General features: G+C 40.8%; 1 protein-coding gene across 1 annotated transcript in view; it reads right to left on the bottom strand.

Annotated features, from left to right (window-relative positions):
- NUAK1 (NUAK family kinase 1) overlaps window positions 1-17,621 on the bottom strand; it is a 58,102-nt gene that overhangs the window by 10,325 nt on the left and 30,156 nt on the right. The window contains 4 exon segments of the mRNA XM_030544880.1: window positions 2,135-2,200; window positions 3,803-3,900; window positions 3,903-3,953; window positions 16,699-16,819. Of these exon segments, the coding sequence (XP_030400740.1) occupies window positions 2,135-2,200; window positions 3,803-3,900; window positions 3,903-3,953; window positions 16,699-16,819 (336 nt within the window).

Consider the following 17,621-nt stretch of genomic DNA (forward strand, 5'->3'; position numbering starts at 1 on the left):
TATTTCATGCCCATGCATATTTGCACATAGAGATGTGCATTACTTTTAAAAAAGGAATGAGTGAGGAAGAACTGAAAATATGCAAAAGGCACACACACAGTAGGCTAAGCAGAATTTAATCCAACAAAGGGGGTCCTTGAGAAAATAGTCTATGAATACCCCAAGTTGTTCTTTACTGGGAGCTGTAGGAAATGTGTAATTATTAAAAGATTCATCAGCTACCAATATTTCTTCAGGTATTCTATGAACACAAGATTTATGTTAAAGTACCACTGCAGTATTTGATATGTCTAGAGCCCCAGGGTGAAATCCTGTCCATAAGTTTTTCCACTGATGCTGGTGGGGCTAGGCTTTCACTCCCATCTTGCAAACCCTTGCTCACAAGAGCAGTCCTGGCTCATACCCATCAAAGTCAACAGGATGCTTCATGTGAGTGAGGACTTGCAGGATCAGGCCCCTATTTACTTTCTGACTAGCATCTTTCAAAAATAGCACCAACCACTGTAGTATCTGAGAAACAAATCTGTGATGTTTGAAGAGCTTTGATCACGCTGAGTTTGGGTATTATTCACCTCTCACTGGGGTGTAAATCAGGATTAAGTCCCCTGAAATCAGAAGAGTTGAAGTGGTATAAAACAAACAGAGAGAGAGAATCAGGCCTTTTGCCTTGATGCAATTTCCTACATGCTTGATAAAATGACTGGTTTGCATGTGATGAACACAGCCCACTCCATTTAACAAATTCCCCAAATTCTTCCTCTCTCTCAAGAAATCTTGATGAGCTGGGAAGATAGTTCGGTACGTAATGCCGAAAGAGAGGCCATCCTGCATGCAGAAGCCTGGACTACATGCAATGTCCTAGAAAGGCTATTTTTTGTTTTCAGTGCTATTAAAAGGGGCAGTGGGGCTGCCAGCATTGGTGACACTGTTGGCGCATAATGGGAGAGATTGACTCTAGCACACAACCCTGACGTTAACAACAAACATTCAAGTGTCGCATAGGATGTGCCCTCTGTAAAATGCTATTTTTAGAAACTGCATATTTATGTGTCTTTAATCCACCCGCTGATCCAACGTAGCTTCTGTCATCAGTTTTACACAGATGGTACCTACCACATGTTATTGTCTATTTCCATTTCCATTGTGCATACGTTTAAAATGAACAGGATCTCTTCAGTATGATGCACAAAAGACAGAGCAGGAGCATGGTAGCTATCAGTGGAGAGACAGAACAGAGAACTGACAAAGACAAAACTTGAGCTGTTGGGATAGTTGGCTGTGTAAATGGTTTCCTGATTGCTTCGTTTTCTTAATTAAGCCATCACGCACAACAGCCAGTTGGTGGCATCTATCATCTGCCTCTCTGTTTGTCCATAGATCTTTACACCTAACCAATCTATGCTGCATCAGGAGGGGACAGTGACTGTATGCCTCATGAAAGTGAACTGACATCAAGCTGAAGGTGAAACAGATTCACCATCGAGGAACTTCACTAATCTCCCAGAACTGCATTACTTATCCGTCTTATGGCTATTGTTTAAAGAAGAAGAAGAAGAAGAAAAAAGAAGAAAGGAAGGCAGGTCATTCCCATGCTTTCACTGGGGATTACTGACATGGATATGACATCACTGACCGCCAGTCAGAAAGCTACATTTGTGTCTGGAGTTCTAAGGCCATTTCCTAATGAAGCACATGTGCTTTACTAGGTTTATTTTGAAACTTTATTTGCTTATTTTCCAGACGTGATCAAAAGGACATTCGGAGTGTTCTGTAGGAGGCACTTGAACCCTCTAGGCTAAGAAAGCTTTTTCGAGTCTTAGCAGCAGCCAGCAATAATACCATTTGTAATGTAAACTGTACCGCTTGAAACACTCTGCTGTCTTCCACTGGCAAATTAATATTGCTTTGGGAACTGAGCCCCTTGGGTGGCGAGAACGGTTTCCCCACAAAATTATCCAAAGCTCCATTTTGCACTTCAAGCTAACAATACACAGTGCTCTCTCTCCTCAACCTCCCACTCGCTCAGTTACTTGCCAGTTGCTGCTTCTATAATACTGGATCCTATAACACCTTGGCTAAAAATTGCTATGGAACTTGCAAATCCATTCAGAGAAGAGGACAGAAAGAACCTTACCTTAATGTTAAAATTGTCGTCAAGAAGGATGTTTTCCAGTTTTAAATCCCTATGGACAACACCATTCTAAAATGAAAAACGAAGGGGGGGGAATATTGGACAGGTTAAAGAACTAAACCATCAGGGTGGTCTTTGTATCTACATTTCAGGGCTGAGTTTGCTGTCATAACACTCACGGCCCAGTGACTAGTGACAGGAGATGTATTAGTCACTTGCTGTGTGGTTAAGAGAAGAATGACTGGAATCTGTCCTCCCACAAAGCCTGTAAAACAGCAGGGGGATTCTTTTCGGAACTTAATTCCAACTCCTATCCTACCCCCACTGTGTGAAAGCAATATATTCTTCCCAGGCACCAGAAAACAGAATCTGTCAATGACATTAGTCCTTAGAAAAGCTCTAATTCCTCCAGTATGCAGCCATTTGGGCAAGGGAGTTGTAACCCTAAAAGATTACTACTGCCTGCAAATGTTAGGGATGGAAATTAACAAGAAGGATTTAAGTCTCAGCATCTTATTCCTAAAGTTCTGAAGACTAACCCTGCACAAAAGACTGTGATGGGTTTTCTGTGCTGTGCACTGAGGACTTTGCAAACCTCCCTTACTTAGCAGAATTTAAAGGGAGATTAAAATGTTTTAAAATTCTAACAAAAGGGCTGCACTAGCTGCTTGTTGGCTTTAGTCTGGTACAAATTTTGGCTCCATAGCCACAGGAGGAAGGATGGCCCAATGGTTGGGCACTGGCCTGAGAGACCCAAGTTCAATTCCTTGTTCTGCTACAGACCTCCTGTGTGACCTTGGGCAAGTCACTTCACTTCTCTGTGCTTCAGTTACCTCATCTGTAAAATGGAGGTGATAATGCTTCCCTGCCGCAATAGGTTCCGGAGAGGAGATAGGCACTGCTGAGATAAAAGCAACACCACTGAAATGTCATGAATGTAACATCCCTATGACTGCATCAGTCACAGGGTATGTGGACAACCAGAGCCCGTAAGGAGGATGAAGGGCCCATGAAGTTAATCACCCTCATGCTTGTTTTTCATGACTTAAATTGTTCTTCAGAAGCATGCCACGAAGGATACAGACAACAACAAGGGGAATCCTTCTGATGCTCCTATATATCTGGAGGAGTTACTTTTGGATAACTTAAATGACTCCATGACAGGTATTCTCACTTTCTTCCCCTCTCAAAGAGTTCCCTTGTTCTGAAGTAGCACATTTACACCTCTGCTCTGCTTTTCTTTTTTTATTGTATATACTGTACCTTATTCTTCTGTCAAAAATTGTTCTGAATTCAAATTACAGGAAAACTATCAATCCTTTTCTATTGACTGTGTCACTAAGAGTGGTCTTTCTTCTACAGAAAGCTAGTGGAGTATTCTGTTATATAAGAAGAAAATTTTCAAAGGCTCAAATGGGAGTTAGGCTTGGTGTAAGGGAGTTAGCTGGTGGAAATGGGCCCAGGCGAGGATATGGCTTTTAGTCTCTAAACATGGTTGGTGAACTAGTGGAATATTTGCAATTGCGATACCTTGCTGAACACTTAAAATACTGCACCTGGACCTTCCCATTTCAGCAGCTGAACATTTTTACCTCGCTGGTCCTTTTATGCATGAGAGTCACTGTTAAAGTCTCAAATAGTTACACTATTAACATCAAATACTGTGCTCACCTTGTGACAGTAATGTACAGCAGAGACAATCTGCCGGAAGAAGTGTCTCGTCTCCCTCTCGCTCAGCCTCCGCCTCTCGCTGATGTAATCATACAGCTCCCTTTGCTTGCATACTCCATGATTATCACAATCTTATCTTTATTTTCAAACACTGCAGAGGCAATAAAAAAAGATGATAAACTGTTCATTTGATAGATTTAAAATTGACACTTAAAAGAGGGAAGAGACTAAAAATGATTTGGGGTATCTGATGCACCATCACTGGAGCATGGAGAGATTTCCAGTATACTGCCACCAACATGCTTGGCAAAGGTTTGGGCTAGTCAAGTGCATTGGTTCTAAACTTGAAGGTCACAACCCTAAGGGGATTATGAACAGGTCAAGGGAAGAAGGGTTGTAACTGTCCTCATTGTCTTCTACAGCTAGATGGGAGGGGGATCCTGGCACTGTAATATGGGGTATGAACAAGACCACTAGGTTCTACCAGTCTGAGCAAAGCACTAGAGTCAGGAACTCCTGAATTCTAATCCCAGGTCTGACAATGATATGTTATATCCTTGTGAAACACTCTTAGCCAGTCTGCATATCTTTTGAAGAACCTAAATTAACTGGCATGCTAGAGAACAAGGGGCAGAACTGAAATGCAAGTGATGAGCTTACAGAACTACTTTCATGCCCGGACATCTTCCGTGAGCCACTACTGCACCAGATTCAATCCTTGGCTAAGTTATCTTTTTCAAATGCTTATCCAAACAAATCATGTAAATCAAGGAGCTGCCTCGGGAGAAGGCTGGTTCACAGGGCTAGGAGTCAGGAATTCCTGGCATTAGAGTCCCAGCTCTGATCCTAAGTCTCATTGTGGCCTTGATCTTTTGCTTAGGGACAAATTCTCAACTCATGGGCACTGATGTAAATCTCAGAATAACTCCACTAAAGACAGAAGCAATACCCACCTCAGAGGGGTGTCATAAAGATTAGTTATTGCTTGTAGAGACACAGTGTGAAGCACTCATCATTACTATGATTATTCAAAAATACAGATAACTTAAGACATCAATTAAGTATTAGTTAAACAATAATAAAGATTAGGTCTGAGCTCTTTGCTGCAGGCATAATTAAAGGACCTGTGATAAAGGCAAAGGTGCTTAATGTTCTACACTTGTTCATATTATAAATCATTACTGCTACTAGGTATCATTTTGTTCAGTTAAAGCAAGCTTTTTCCCTACTCTTGCTATTGTGAACTCACAGTGCCACTGAATAGCCATTAAGATAAAAGGGCCTGATTCTGTTTCCCTGCACCATGTGTCATCAATTACTGCAAGGCAAAATGAGTGTGAAGCCATTCCGGTTTGCCAATGAAGAATCAGGCCCAAAGAGTTCTAGGGTCATATCTTTAACCAGAGTTCTGCAAACAGGTTTCTATTATTTCCAGTAGTAATACAGTCCAGACCCCTCCGTCACACTGGTCTGAAAGAAGTCTGGTCTGAAAGAAATCTTTTGTAACCATGACTCATAATATGCTTAGAGACTGTTGGATATGTGATTTTATAAATCAACAATACATAAATAACTAGTTAGGTCTTAAATGTGTCAAATTCATGAAAAATTATTTTACTGCCTATATTTACCATCAATATTTCATATGTTTGATGTTTTTCATTAGAATTGAAAACAGCCACGCTAGCACACATTTAAAGGCCACTTCAAAGGGGTTTTGAAGTTATACTGTTAACTTTTATTAGAGACATTACAGTAGTGAGCCAGGGCCCCATTGCACTAGGTGCTGTACAAACACAGACAGACAAAGACCTAGCCCTTGTCCTAAAGAGCTCACCCTCACAAAGAAACACACCCTTCTCCACGTGTTTAAATCGGTGAAACCAATGGAACAATGCCAGTTTCCATCAGCTGAAGCTCTGGCCTTAAGGGTTTATGTATACTGTACAAATATTTTAATTTAACAATTGTATTACATATTTAGCATACAAAGGGAGTCTGGGATGTCTGCAGGGGGTTCACTTCCTTACTGTTGCCTGTCCTTCTCCCAGGAAGAGGCTATGCCTATGACTGACTTTACTATCACAATTCTAGGTATTATTAATTATTACTTAATTGTATGAGCGCACTATTCTGAACTTCAGTGGGAGGGCTGGCTGCTCAGCACCTACAGGCCTCCTCACAACAGCTCTCACACATACAGTGTGCATATGTGTGTGTGGGGGTGGGGGGCGGTTGGCGGGGGGGTTGGCTATCAAATATTTGTGACTGCCTCGAAACTCAACATTCTGTAAAGGCAAATGCATGGCTACTGATAAGAACTCCAGAAAGCTTACCTTCATGGACATACAAGTTTACAAAGGACTAAATTGTGCCTTTAGTGATCAGCTCTATATTGGGTGTGAGTTAGGAGCTGCCATCTAGCCCTGGGAGTTACGATAGGGATTCTGGCTGACTCAGCTAGGACTCCTCCTGGGGCCTTGGGAAAGGTGAAAACAGGAGCTCTGCCACCCTTCAAAAGTGTCCCGTGTGTGCTTCTCTCTAGGCACATCCAGCTCCTTTGGCTGGTACAGAACAGGCACATGGCCATGGTTCTGCTTTCACCCATTCTTCCCTGCCTCCTCTGGGTGAATGCCACCGATGCTAGGCTCAAGCACTGCCTGTGCTCACCATCCTGCAACTGGGGGTTTATGCCGCCTCTGTCTCTTGTGCACCTGTGCAAGGCCAACTGCAGTCTGGCCCACAGTGTGTACTATCACACCTGTACGTTCACAGTCGTACATGACATGACTGCTCCTTCAGAGCTCAATCCTGCAAGGTCCTGTGCTGTGTGCCATCAACTGCCACTGACTCCACTGGGAGTTCATGAAAAATAAACATTTAAACAAACAAAACAGGCCGTGACTAGTTTCAAATTGCCCGCACTGCTTTGGCTGATACATAAAATTTCCTCTGACTTTGACAATCTACTGTACAGACAGGAAACACTGTACCTGGCCGGGATAACCACCAGTTCACTTTAGAATGTATTGAATTTCCTTGTATTTCATACTATAGAGGCAACTTGCTGAGCAAGACCATGCTGGCAGTGAAACTTCCTCCAAAGTAACGAGGTTACTGGGAGTCTTCCAAACCAGGGCTATTCTGGACCTGCACAACTGGAATGTTGTCTTCCAACATGGCCATTAGTGTTTTAAGGAACATACTTCAGCTTTTTGCAGCTCAGTGTGAAGCTGCAGCTCCCAACACACAGATAGTTTTTATTCTTGGGCTTTGTCTCTTGTCCCCTCACACCTTGTCATTTAATTCTACAAGACAAAGCCTCTCTGCAGTTCTTTCTAAATCCCCCTAAGCTTCAGCAAATGGCTCTGATAAAGGGAAAGGGAAACTGCCAGATAAAATTGGCCACTGACTTGTCTGCTGGCCTTAGAGTACCCCAACGCACAGACTCCTGCCAGTGATTACATCCTACATGCATCCTCATTAACAATAACCTTCGGAAACTGGAAGAGCTGTCTCTGGATGGATTATACTACAATATCCTCTCCAAGAATGATAGACTGATAGTCTCTGGAAAGGACTCAACATAATATGTGTTCTATACAAAAGCGTTCTGACGTGTTATTGATACAGCATTAATGAGTGCACCCATATCTCTGAGCACAGAGACAGTTGCTAACTAATCGCTATTCAGCCCAGGAAGGGGGAAAGGAATAATTCTTTATGCTTAGATAATACACTAAAAATACATGAATTCAACATTTTGAATCAGAAGTGAAGTTAGTTCACAAACAGCTATTGAACAGTGTAGCAGGCTTTATTGTGTACTATATGTACAATTAAACTGGACAAATTCACCACTGGTATAAGTGGGCCAAGACCCACTGATCTCCATGGAGTTTCACTCACAACAAAAGTGAATTCTGCCCATGTATGTGCAAGGATACAATGGGGCTTGATTAATCCCAATGGGTTTGCCCAGGAGAATGTTAACCATGGCACAGGGGCACAAGTGGAAAGGCTCCTTTTGCCTTTGGACACCCTCCACTCATGAATGAAGATGTCACAAAAGCTGTTCGATGCCACTAAACATGGTAACTCCTGGTGTTCCATGGCTGATGATAGCATTCTTTGATACATGGATTTACTGAAGTTGTGCCTTAGCAACTCAATCATTTAAGTTTTGTCAAATTTTCCTTTATATTTAGAAATTTCTAATTCCATGACCAAATCTCCCTCTCGGCTAAAATTTGACCTCCAGTTTGAGTCTTGGTCCAAGAATATTTCCTTTCAATTACATAGAAGCATATACAGATAGTCTTTGGTTTGGGAAAGGCACGTTATTATTTATATAACATTTTTAATGTTTTCTATTCTCCTCTAACAAACAGAGCTTATCTTTTAAAAGCTAAAGTTAGAAAATACTAAATCTCAACTACGTATTTTTGCCGTTGGGGGGAAAAACATATTGGAACCAATCAGTAAAAGAGCATTTCAATACCTAGCATCCTGGATTCACTGCACTGTCTTCTGAAGGATGCACTGATATGTATTATTTATCTCCAAGAAGGAGACTTTTCACAGGGACATTACCCTTTGACTTACACTGACACTGTGGAAGCTCTCTCAACATAACCAATACTGAATGAGCACAGAATAGGCAGCAGTACCTCTCTGCACTGTGGCATCAATACAACAAGGACTCCTCACTGCAACACAGAGAAAACCCTTCAAGCACAGATTCCTTGGCATACAGACCTTTCCATCCCACCTGGGACATCCCTGCATGCATCTTTGGCCCCATACCCACCACATCTTTACTCACACCTCGGCCCCTCACATCCTTATTCTCTCCCTGCATGCAGATTTCAGTGCTCTAATTTTTACATAAAATTAATACCAGTTTTAGAACAATCACCAACACATATCACCCATTTGCATAAATTCTCCTGAATGTTACAGAAAAGCATAGCACCTCCTTGGCCCCATACCCCATTTGCAGTCTGCCAAGGTATTTTATTGCTTACATACACCAATACACAGTCCTGTACAGTGTAATGAAAGCCACACCTACCCTATATTAATCACCAAAACACCTGAGCACATACCCAATAAACAGGGGTGTACAATGGTTGCGCAGGATGAGGGTGGAGATGGTGGTAGAAAGGACATAGCTAGATTGAGAAGGGGAAGTAATGAGTGGAATGGAAATGCATGGCTTTGTTGCTGATTTCCTTACTTTCTAGGGTTCACATGAGTAAGATATGCAATCTGAACTCAGAGATAAAGAGTCCAACATTAAACATTCACTGAAAGTAGTGTTTGTATTGGAATATCTATCTATTTACATGTATCTTCAAACATGATACAACATTGTGTGTGTGTGTGTGTGTGTGTGTGTGTGTGTGTGTGTGTGTGTGTGTGTGTGTGTGTGTGGCGCACAGACATGCACCAAATGTAGTTTTAGAAATATATGCTCCAAGAAAATAATGTGATTGTGAGTTGGGGGAAGAGAGGAGGGCATTAACTAAATGCTGGATTTATTTACTGCAAATAATAATGAGGTCATAAATACGCTACCCTGTTAACACCTGGGCTGTGACTTGCCAGCTGATGATGGACTGATTGCCTCTGCATAGCTCCTGTGAATGTTTGGTGCGCATTGTGTTTTCACTGTTTGATTTATTATCTGCCAGCCTCTGCCATTCTGAAGCTCACTCCACTTCTGAAATGCTTCTGCTCTTCTGCTGCAGCTGGCAATTTCAAGGAAGCGGGTTTAGCCAGGACAGATTGCTTCAGGAACTCTCCATGGCTCGCTAATGAGGAGGCCAGTTCATGAAAGGCTGCCCTGGACTGCTCCTCAACTGCTGATGAGGGTCATGGAGTTTGAAAGGTTATTTATCCATAACAGCGGGGGGACAGCCATGCATAAGTCCCTTGGGAGAAACAATGCAGGTAGTGCAAGTTAAATCAAGAGCAAGATACAGGGAGTTGTCAATATCAACAGTTGTTATAGGACAGAAAGAAGAAATACTTGTTAGAACCTGTTTATCATTTTTATTTTTGAGACACTGACTTTGCATGTATTTAGTTCCAACACCTTGTATGCTGGGTGATGTTGGGAGAGACGAAGCAAGGCCCCAGGAAGTGGTGGAGGGAGCGCCACAGTAGACGGGGGAAAGGACCACGGTAATGTATCGGGAGGTGGAGGTTGCACTGCAGTAATATATAAGGAGGGCGGGGGGGGGAAGTGCTACAGTAATGTATCAGAAGAGGGGTGGGAGCACTGCAGTAACATGTCAGGAGGGAGAAGCTATGTACTGGGAAGTGGAGGGAGTGCTGCAGTAATGTATCAGGAGGTGAGGAGAATTATTTTTCACTGAGCTATACATTTGTTTCAGTCTTCCCACTCCAAAGAGTCTTTCCTAAAAGTAAGAGCAGAACTGTGCACAACCAGCAAAAGGTGCTTACGTTCAAATACTCAAGTATGTGTTGCAGCTTCTCCTTCTCTCTTTTTTAATTTTCCTGTTAATTCTAAGGAAAAGGTTTGTTTGTTAAAAAGAAAGCTCCGCATTTCTGGGCAGATAATTGAAGCCAAATCCCTTGGCTTGGGAGCTCATTGAAGAATACAAACGTACAACTGGACATATGCTTAACTTCTCACTACCAAAGATATATTTGAGCTGAAGTACATTTTGTAACATCAAGAATTGTTCTCCATCACACTCTGTACTGCTATAGTAATAATTCCTGGACGTAATCTTTCTACTTAACTATATTTAGAGGGCTTGAAATGATGAACTCAGGCCTCTATTCAGAGCTTACAACTCCCAGATAGGACTGGCAGTGCAGAGACCTCTCTCTGCTCAGAGCACTGGGAGTCTATTATACCCAAAGTGAGCAATATTCCCCTCTAGGAATACAAGAGTTACACTTCCACATAAACCGTATGGGCTAAATTCTGCTGTTGGATGAACACACTTCATTATCCATTTAAAGAAATGGGAGTTACACAAAAGTGTACCTGAGAGTAGAATATAGCCCTAAATATGTGAAACTCATATGAATATGCGAAATACATATGAATATGCCTTTGCAAAGACTGGTCAAAAGGATTCAGTGATGTTGTGGACATCTTTTTATTAAGATAGTTTGCCTTGAACTTCTTTGATACCTAATATCAAAAAATACCCGGATCCTTTTGTTTCTGTGTTTCCAGAATGCTAATTCAGACTGGGCAGGAGTTTGTTTGTTTGTTTTAAATGGACTACCTCCTCATGGGCTGATTCCTTTTGTTTTTCATGTAACCCTGGAGTAAGAATTTTAGTTTGTTGGTTTAAGAGGGGCAGCCAATCTCCCTTCCACTAGAACCATTTGAATTCTCCTCATGCCTTTGCTCTCTATCAGAGCAATCTCCTAAATTAGTTCCAGTATGTTGACATTCCTTCCATCTGGTGTCTTTCCATTCCACGGTATTTTTATTACTCTCCTAACAGCCACAGACAGAAGTACCTTTCCTCCGCTATAAAGTGCCCTTTTATTAAAGGTCAGCCAAATCAAAAGAACTAGCAAGTTTATCTTTCATTTTAGGCACACGGGCTGGAATAACCTTTTCATTCAATAAAATCATTTAAAGCCCAATTAGCACACTTATGTTATAAAGGACAAAAATTATTCCTCAGAAAGACGAATAATGGGAAATAACTTCTTCCTAAGAATTATAACCTAACATATCTCATCAGTTCATGACTCTTTGGAAAAACAATGTGTAGCTCTTTGTTCTAAAGCCCCAAATCAGTATCTTCAAGATGTTTATTGTTATATAATTTTTTAAAATAAAGTACATAGTGGGCTTGGGTAGCCTTCCTCTATCAGGGCCCAATTCAACAAAGAAATTATGCACATGTTTAACTTTAAACATAAGCTTAATTACCATTGAAGTCAATAGGATTTAAAGCATATGCTTCAGAGTTAAGCATGTTTTAAACTGCTTTCCTAAATCACAGCTGCATACAGTGGAAATGCAATGCATTTCTTCTTAAATTAAAGGAATGTAGTTAAGATCCTGTAATAATCATTTTAAATCAGTCTGTGGGTTAAAAATTAATCCCCTCTGAGTGGATTAAATCAAAATGAGAACCATACTCCTTGCTGATATCCATTTTCTGTATACATGGATGAGGAAACATAGAAGTTGATGTTTCACCATTTAAAAAGAAGCTGAGAAAAATGTGAGAATCACTAAATGAGCCATAACGTTTAATCTCTCTGTTACACTATTTTATCCCAATTTTGCCTGAGTGAAGAACAGACTTGCTAATTACATTTTTAAATTATGATTGCTTTGTAACCTCAGACAAGCAAGCATATGCCATGAGGTGGCAGTTAGAAATTTGTTTTTATTTTTTAAACGTAATGTAGCTTGCGATCATGTCAGAGTGTGATTTTAAATTCCCAATGTTCTCAGGAACCTGAGAGTTCATCTCACAAGTGGTGGTGTTTAGGTGTTAAACCATACTGAATGCAAGGAATGCATGTGGGTGGAGTATGATAACCTAGGAGTTAAGTTTGTTTATACTTGTTTCATTACTAATCACTAGACTATAGAAAATTTGCTTTATATTCTGGATGTTATCAAAAGAAACAATGGAAATAATATACTTGAAGGTCAAAAAGCTATATAAATAGAGGAAGCCAATTAGCAATGTGGTTAAATGGTGTCACCACTGAAATACTTTCCCTTGGTTAAATTTGAAAAAGAAAAAAAAATCTCAGCTTTCTAGTTTTTATCATTCATGTTAAGCGCCCAATCCCGCATGTGCTTCACACTACAGGACACCGATTGACTTCACTGAGTTCTCCACACAGAGGCTCACATGATCAGGCACTCAGGTCCATTTTGATTCTGTCTGTATAAAAGCAGGGTGGAATTGACTGACAATGACTGACAACTAACCGATCATTTTCTGTTACTGTTGCAGAAGCAGGATATAAAATGTTAGATTTAACATGTATTTGTAAATAAAACAACTATTATAACTAGGCAAAATACACTGTCTTTGTAAATATATGATAGATTTAAAAGGTTTTACATTGAAGTTAAAAGGTTTAAAAGAACTAAACTAATTTCCTGATTAGCAAAGGTAGGAAATCTAATTCAAGTCAGTTACATTTGTAATTTACACTTTGTGGAGATGTGTGAAGAATCTTTTATTCTCTTTTTTATTAATCATTAAAATGCAATTGCAAAGACCTAAGGAAATGTGTTTTTAAAGGGAAATACAATTTTAGTACTGTGATGTTTTAAAGGAGTTTGACCCTTCAAGGTGCTGAGTGCCTTGGCTCCAACCCAACAGAGCACTTAATACATGTTTTACTTTATGTGCAGGAGTAATAAAGCTTTTGACTTCAATAGGCTTTCTATTGGGCTCATAATATTCTATTTCAGTAGGGAAAATCTTTGTTAAATCATTTCCACAGTGTTTGCAAACAATGTGTTTACTTTTTTTAAAGTAACTTGTCCTTTTCATAAATGGAGGAACTTCTCTGTTTGTGTTACTGAAACCTGGGACAACACCAGGACACGCAATGGAAACTCTTACACAAACACTGTACTTCACCACGTAGAGACCCATGAGCCTGATCCTGTGCATCCATGTGTATAACTTTACACCCATGAACAGTGTTACACGTGTAAGTGTTTACAGGATTGGGCCCTATACGCTCCCCATGTTTTAACTTTTATAAAATAAAGTATTGCCAGATGGGATGTTTTTTGCAGTCAGGCTACCAATGGAATAATATGTTTACTCTCAAAGGCTTTAGCTACCAAGTCCAGGAGTTTGCGGGGGGGGGGGAGGGAGGGAAGGGGGGGGAGGGCTTTACTTTCTGAGTTAAAATTTATGCCCTGAAATCAGAACACTTCTGGCAAAGTCAGCTTCATCTATTCAGTCCTTTTCAAGGAATTTAAAGTCACTCGAAAGAACACTTCCCTTCCAGCTGCACTCTAAAGACTGCCAATTACAGTCCTGCTTGAGAGGATGGAATTTCTTCTGACTCAGAACTGGAGGTCTACCTCTTGCAAATAGTGCATGAGATAAATTCATTTTGATTTGAGTACAAAAAGTATCATTAAACCAGAAAGCCTGTTTACATGCATTTGGATTTGCTTAGCATTAAAAACCAATGGCTTATGTTTACACTGAGTTGACAAATTCAGAGGTTAATCACCTTTAGCCAATAAGGTCAAGAGGATACCAAAACATGGATCCCATTTCAGGAAAACATGTGTTTGTAAGTACAATTCAAAGATCTTTTAAAGATCTTCCAGACAGAGAGAGCAGTATTCATTCTAGCCAGACTCAGTGCAGCCCTGCACCTCTGCTTATGGATTTTAGGGAGTTTGATGGCAGTTCAAATCTCTTCTTGAATACCCACAGCAACAGATAAATTATAAATAGACTACAGAGAACTAAAAATAAACTTTTTATATAACAATAACTATAATCATGTTTATGGCTCATTCATGAAGATGGCTTTGTAATCTAGGCCCTGATGCAGCAAGCTATAGAACCTGCCTAATCTCAAACATGGAAGTAGTCCCATTAATTTCTTTGGAACTACCTCTTATTCTTAAAGTGAGGCACATGAAGAGAGATCTTTCTGAATTGGAATCCTAATAATTCTGCAGTATATAACTATTCCCCTGGTGAATATGGCTATGTCTCAGCTGGTCTGCCCTGCACTTTAATACCCATGGTATGATGTTGGCTGTTGGAGAATATTTCTTTTGGCCACCTGGAGTTGGTGAAGCTACAACTGCCATGCCTCTGTTCCCAGTGTCACATGATTGTTTTTATAATGGATAGGATCACACTGTCCATCTGAATTCCCATTGCCCATCTCCACAGGCCATGACTGAAATACAGATACACCTCTACCTCGATATAATGCTGTCCTCGGGAGCCAAAAAATCTTACCATGTTATATCAAACATTCTTTGATCCACTGGAGTATGCAGCCCCACCTCCGCAGAGCACTGCTTTACGGCATTATATCTGAATTCGTGTTATATCGGGTCATGTTATATCGGGATAGAGGTGTAATTATTTTGTTTCAATAACAGAGTAGCTATTTCACCAGGGATAGAAGCAAACGGTAATGTAATGAACACCCTGAAAACCTCTAAAGACCAGAGGAACGCTGCCTCCAGCTTCCATGTAGAAAAGCGTCACTCATGCTTAAGGAATCACAACAGAATAAACAGAATGGGATCTCACTGACAGTAACATTGTCATGTGCCATATGCACTTTCACTGCGGGGGGAAGGGGTGAAAAACCCTGAACTAAAAACCTGTCTTGGTTCTGCTGTGGGAAGGGATCATCTTCAGCTAGAGTCAAGGAACTGAGGGTTGTGGGGGAAGGTTTTGCTTCAAGGTAACTTTAAATTATTTTCTATTTTTTTAAAATCTTTCTAACTCTTTAAAATATTTTAACTCAGTAACATTATTTAAAGCAGAGCAGGGGACATAAGAAGGCCACTTGGTCAAAGCACTGTAGCATATCAAATTTTTTTAGTTCCAGTGTACACTGGAAAAAACTTTGGTTCCATTTGCAACCCACATGCTGACATAGCATCCCTCCCCTTTTCTGTTCCCAGATCCTGTTATGTGTTTATTCCATAAAAAGACAGATGAATTCATCTCCTTTCAAGTAAAAGAACATGCTTTTGAATAACTCAATATGTGATATTGTAACATTATTCCAGGCCAGACCTTGTTTCAATCAGTCAGATCAACTCTCAGAATGGAGTTGCCATATACCTATCATCACCGAGCATGTACAGTGGGTGTGCAGAGTTAATACTTAGGGCCAAATTCAGGTGCCTCTTCCCAATATAAGCATGTGAGAAAAGAAGAGTGACTAAGTGGGGCAAAGCTCGCTCAACACCTTTGGAGTTTGCACTCTACAGGTCCTCTGTGGCTCCATTCCTACTCAGGACCAGGGAGCATGTACACTTCCTAACCTGTTTAGGTCTGGCCAGGACGTCACAGCCTAAGGAAGGAAGGAAGGAGGAGCTTCCACTACAGGCCTCTATTCTATTTTTTAAAAAGGCTCCCCAGAGTCAGTAGCAGCCCTGGAGCCAGGAACTATCAGCTGGAGAAACCTACTAGCCCGACGGCCATATGCTGCAGGGAAGGGAGCGAGGGAGCAGGAATGCAGAGCACAAGGGAAGGAGTTGGGACTGGACTGGGAGACAGGAGTGATGAGCTAGTGACTGGGTTGGGAGCAAGGGTTGAGAAGTCAGTGGGAAGCTGAACCTTGGATTCAGGGAGGAAAGGGGCCTGGGAAGACAGCCAGCAAGAGGGGCTGGCAGCAATGAAGGAAACAGGGTGTGGGAAGACTGAGACTGACCAGGTGGGCTCCAGGGAAGTTAAAGCAATGAACTATGTGGGGAATGTTTGGGGGATTCAAAGAGTTTAAGACCAGAAGGGATGATCAAATCATCTAGTTTGACTTCCTATGTGGTTGAGGAGCATGAACTGAAATTGATTTTATATTGGTTGGGGGAGGAAATGAATTGGAGTGGGAGGAGGGAAATGAAATTGATTTTCTGGTTTGGGACAGGGAGGATTGGATGGTTTGTGTCACAGCTCTCCTTACACTCAGACAGAAGCATTTCAGCCACACATTAACAACTTCCCCCATGCAAGGAATTCTTGTGGTTGCTAGAGAGGTTGTGTACATTTGCAAAGTAGAGTATGATTTGAAGGGGAACTGGTGCACAAAACTGTCTCTCTACTAAGAGATAGTATAAGACCCAATCTAAAAGCGTATGAAAACTAGGTCTGAGACAACAAATAGTACAGATGGTGAAAAGAATCGCAGTCACTAACCTTCAAATATAGTGATGATATGAGGATGGCTGAGGGATGACATGATTTCAATCTCCCGTCTGATGTGAACCATATCTTGTTCATCCTTAATTTTGTCCTTACGAATGGATTTTATTGCAACCTATAAATTCAGGAAATCGAGCATTACTCTTGGAACTGAACAGATGCAAATAATCTATTAGGAGTGTTCAGAAAATAAATACAGATGTCAGATGCTGGCAGAATGTGGAATGATCAAAACAAAGTTTTAAAATACATACTCCATGCCCCCTCCACTTCATTACAACACTGCACATACACTCTCATTACTGTAGTGAATCACATTAAGTTTTCAGATTTTATTTGTACGGCCTTATCCTTCAAAAAAGGGTGGGTGTTTTCAAAAGGACTCAGAGTTGGCCTAAATCTGAAGTCAATGGTAAAGCCCCCCCATTGATTTCAATGAGAACAGCATTTGGCCAGAGTTGATTGTTTTTGACAATCTCACACAAAAGCTTTAGCCCATTCCCATTAGAACTCCTATTAGTTTTTCAGAGAAAGATGCTGAAATTTTAGGGTACCGATAACAAAATATATTGGACTAAGCAGGAGGGATAGTTCAGCGGTATGAGCATTGGCCTGCTAAACCCAGGATTATGAGTTCAGTCCTTGAGGGGACCACCTAGGGATCTGGGGCAAAAATCAGTACTTGGTCCTGCTAGTGACTCAATGACCTTTAAAGGTCCCTTCCAGTTCTAGGAGACAGGATATCTCCATTAATTTTATTTTTTTTTATTAAGCTCACACAATGAGCACAATATTAATACAAGTTATTACATGATGAACTACAATACAAGTCCTAAGTCCTGAGCAGGACTAAGTAAAAAATAAAGAAATCCGTAATATTTGCAGCCACTGCCTCGAAAATTACTCTTGTATAAATC

The sequence above is a fragment of the Gopherus evgoodei genome, chromosome 1 (assembly GCF_007399415.2).
Source record: "Gopherus evgoodei ecotype Sinaloan lineage chromosome 1, rGopEvg1_v1.p, whole genome shotgun sequence".
NCBI lineage: Eukaryota > Metazoa > Chordata > Testudines > Testudinidae > Gopherus > Gopherus evgoodei.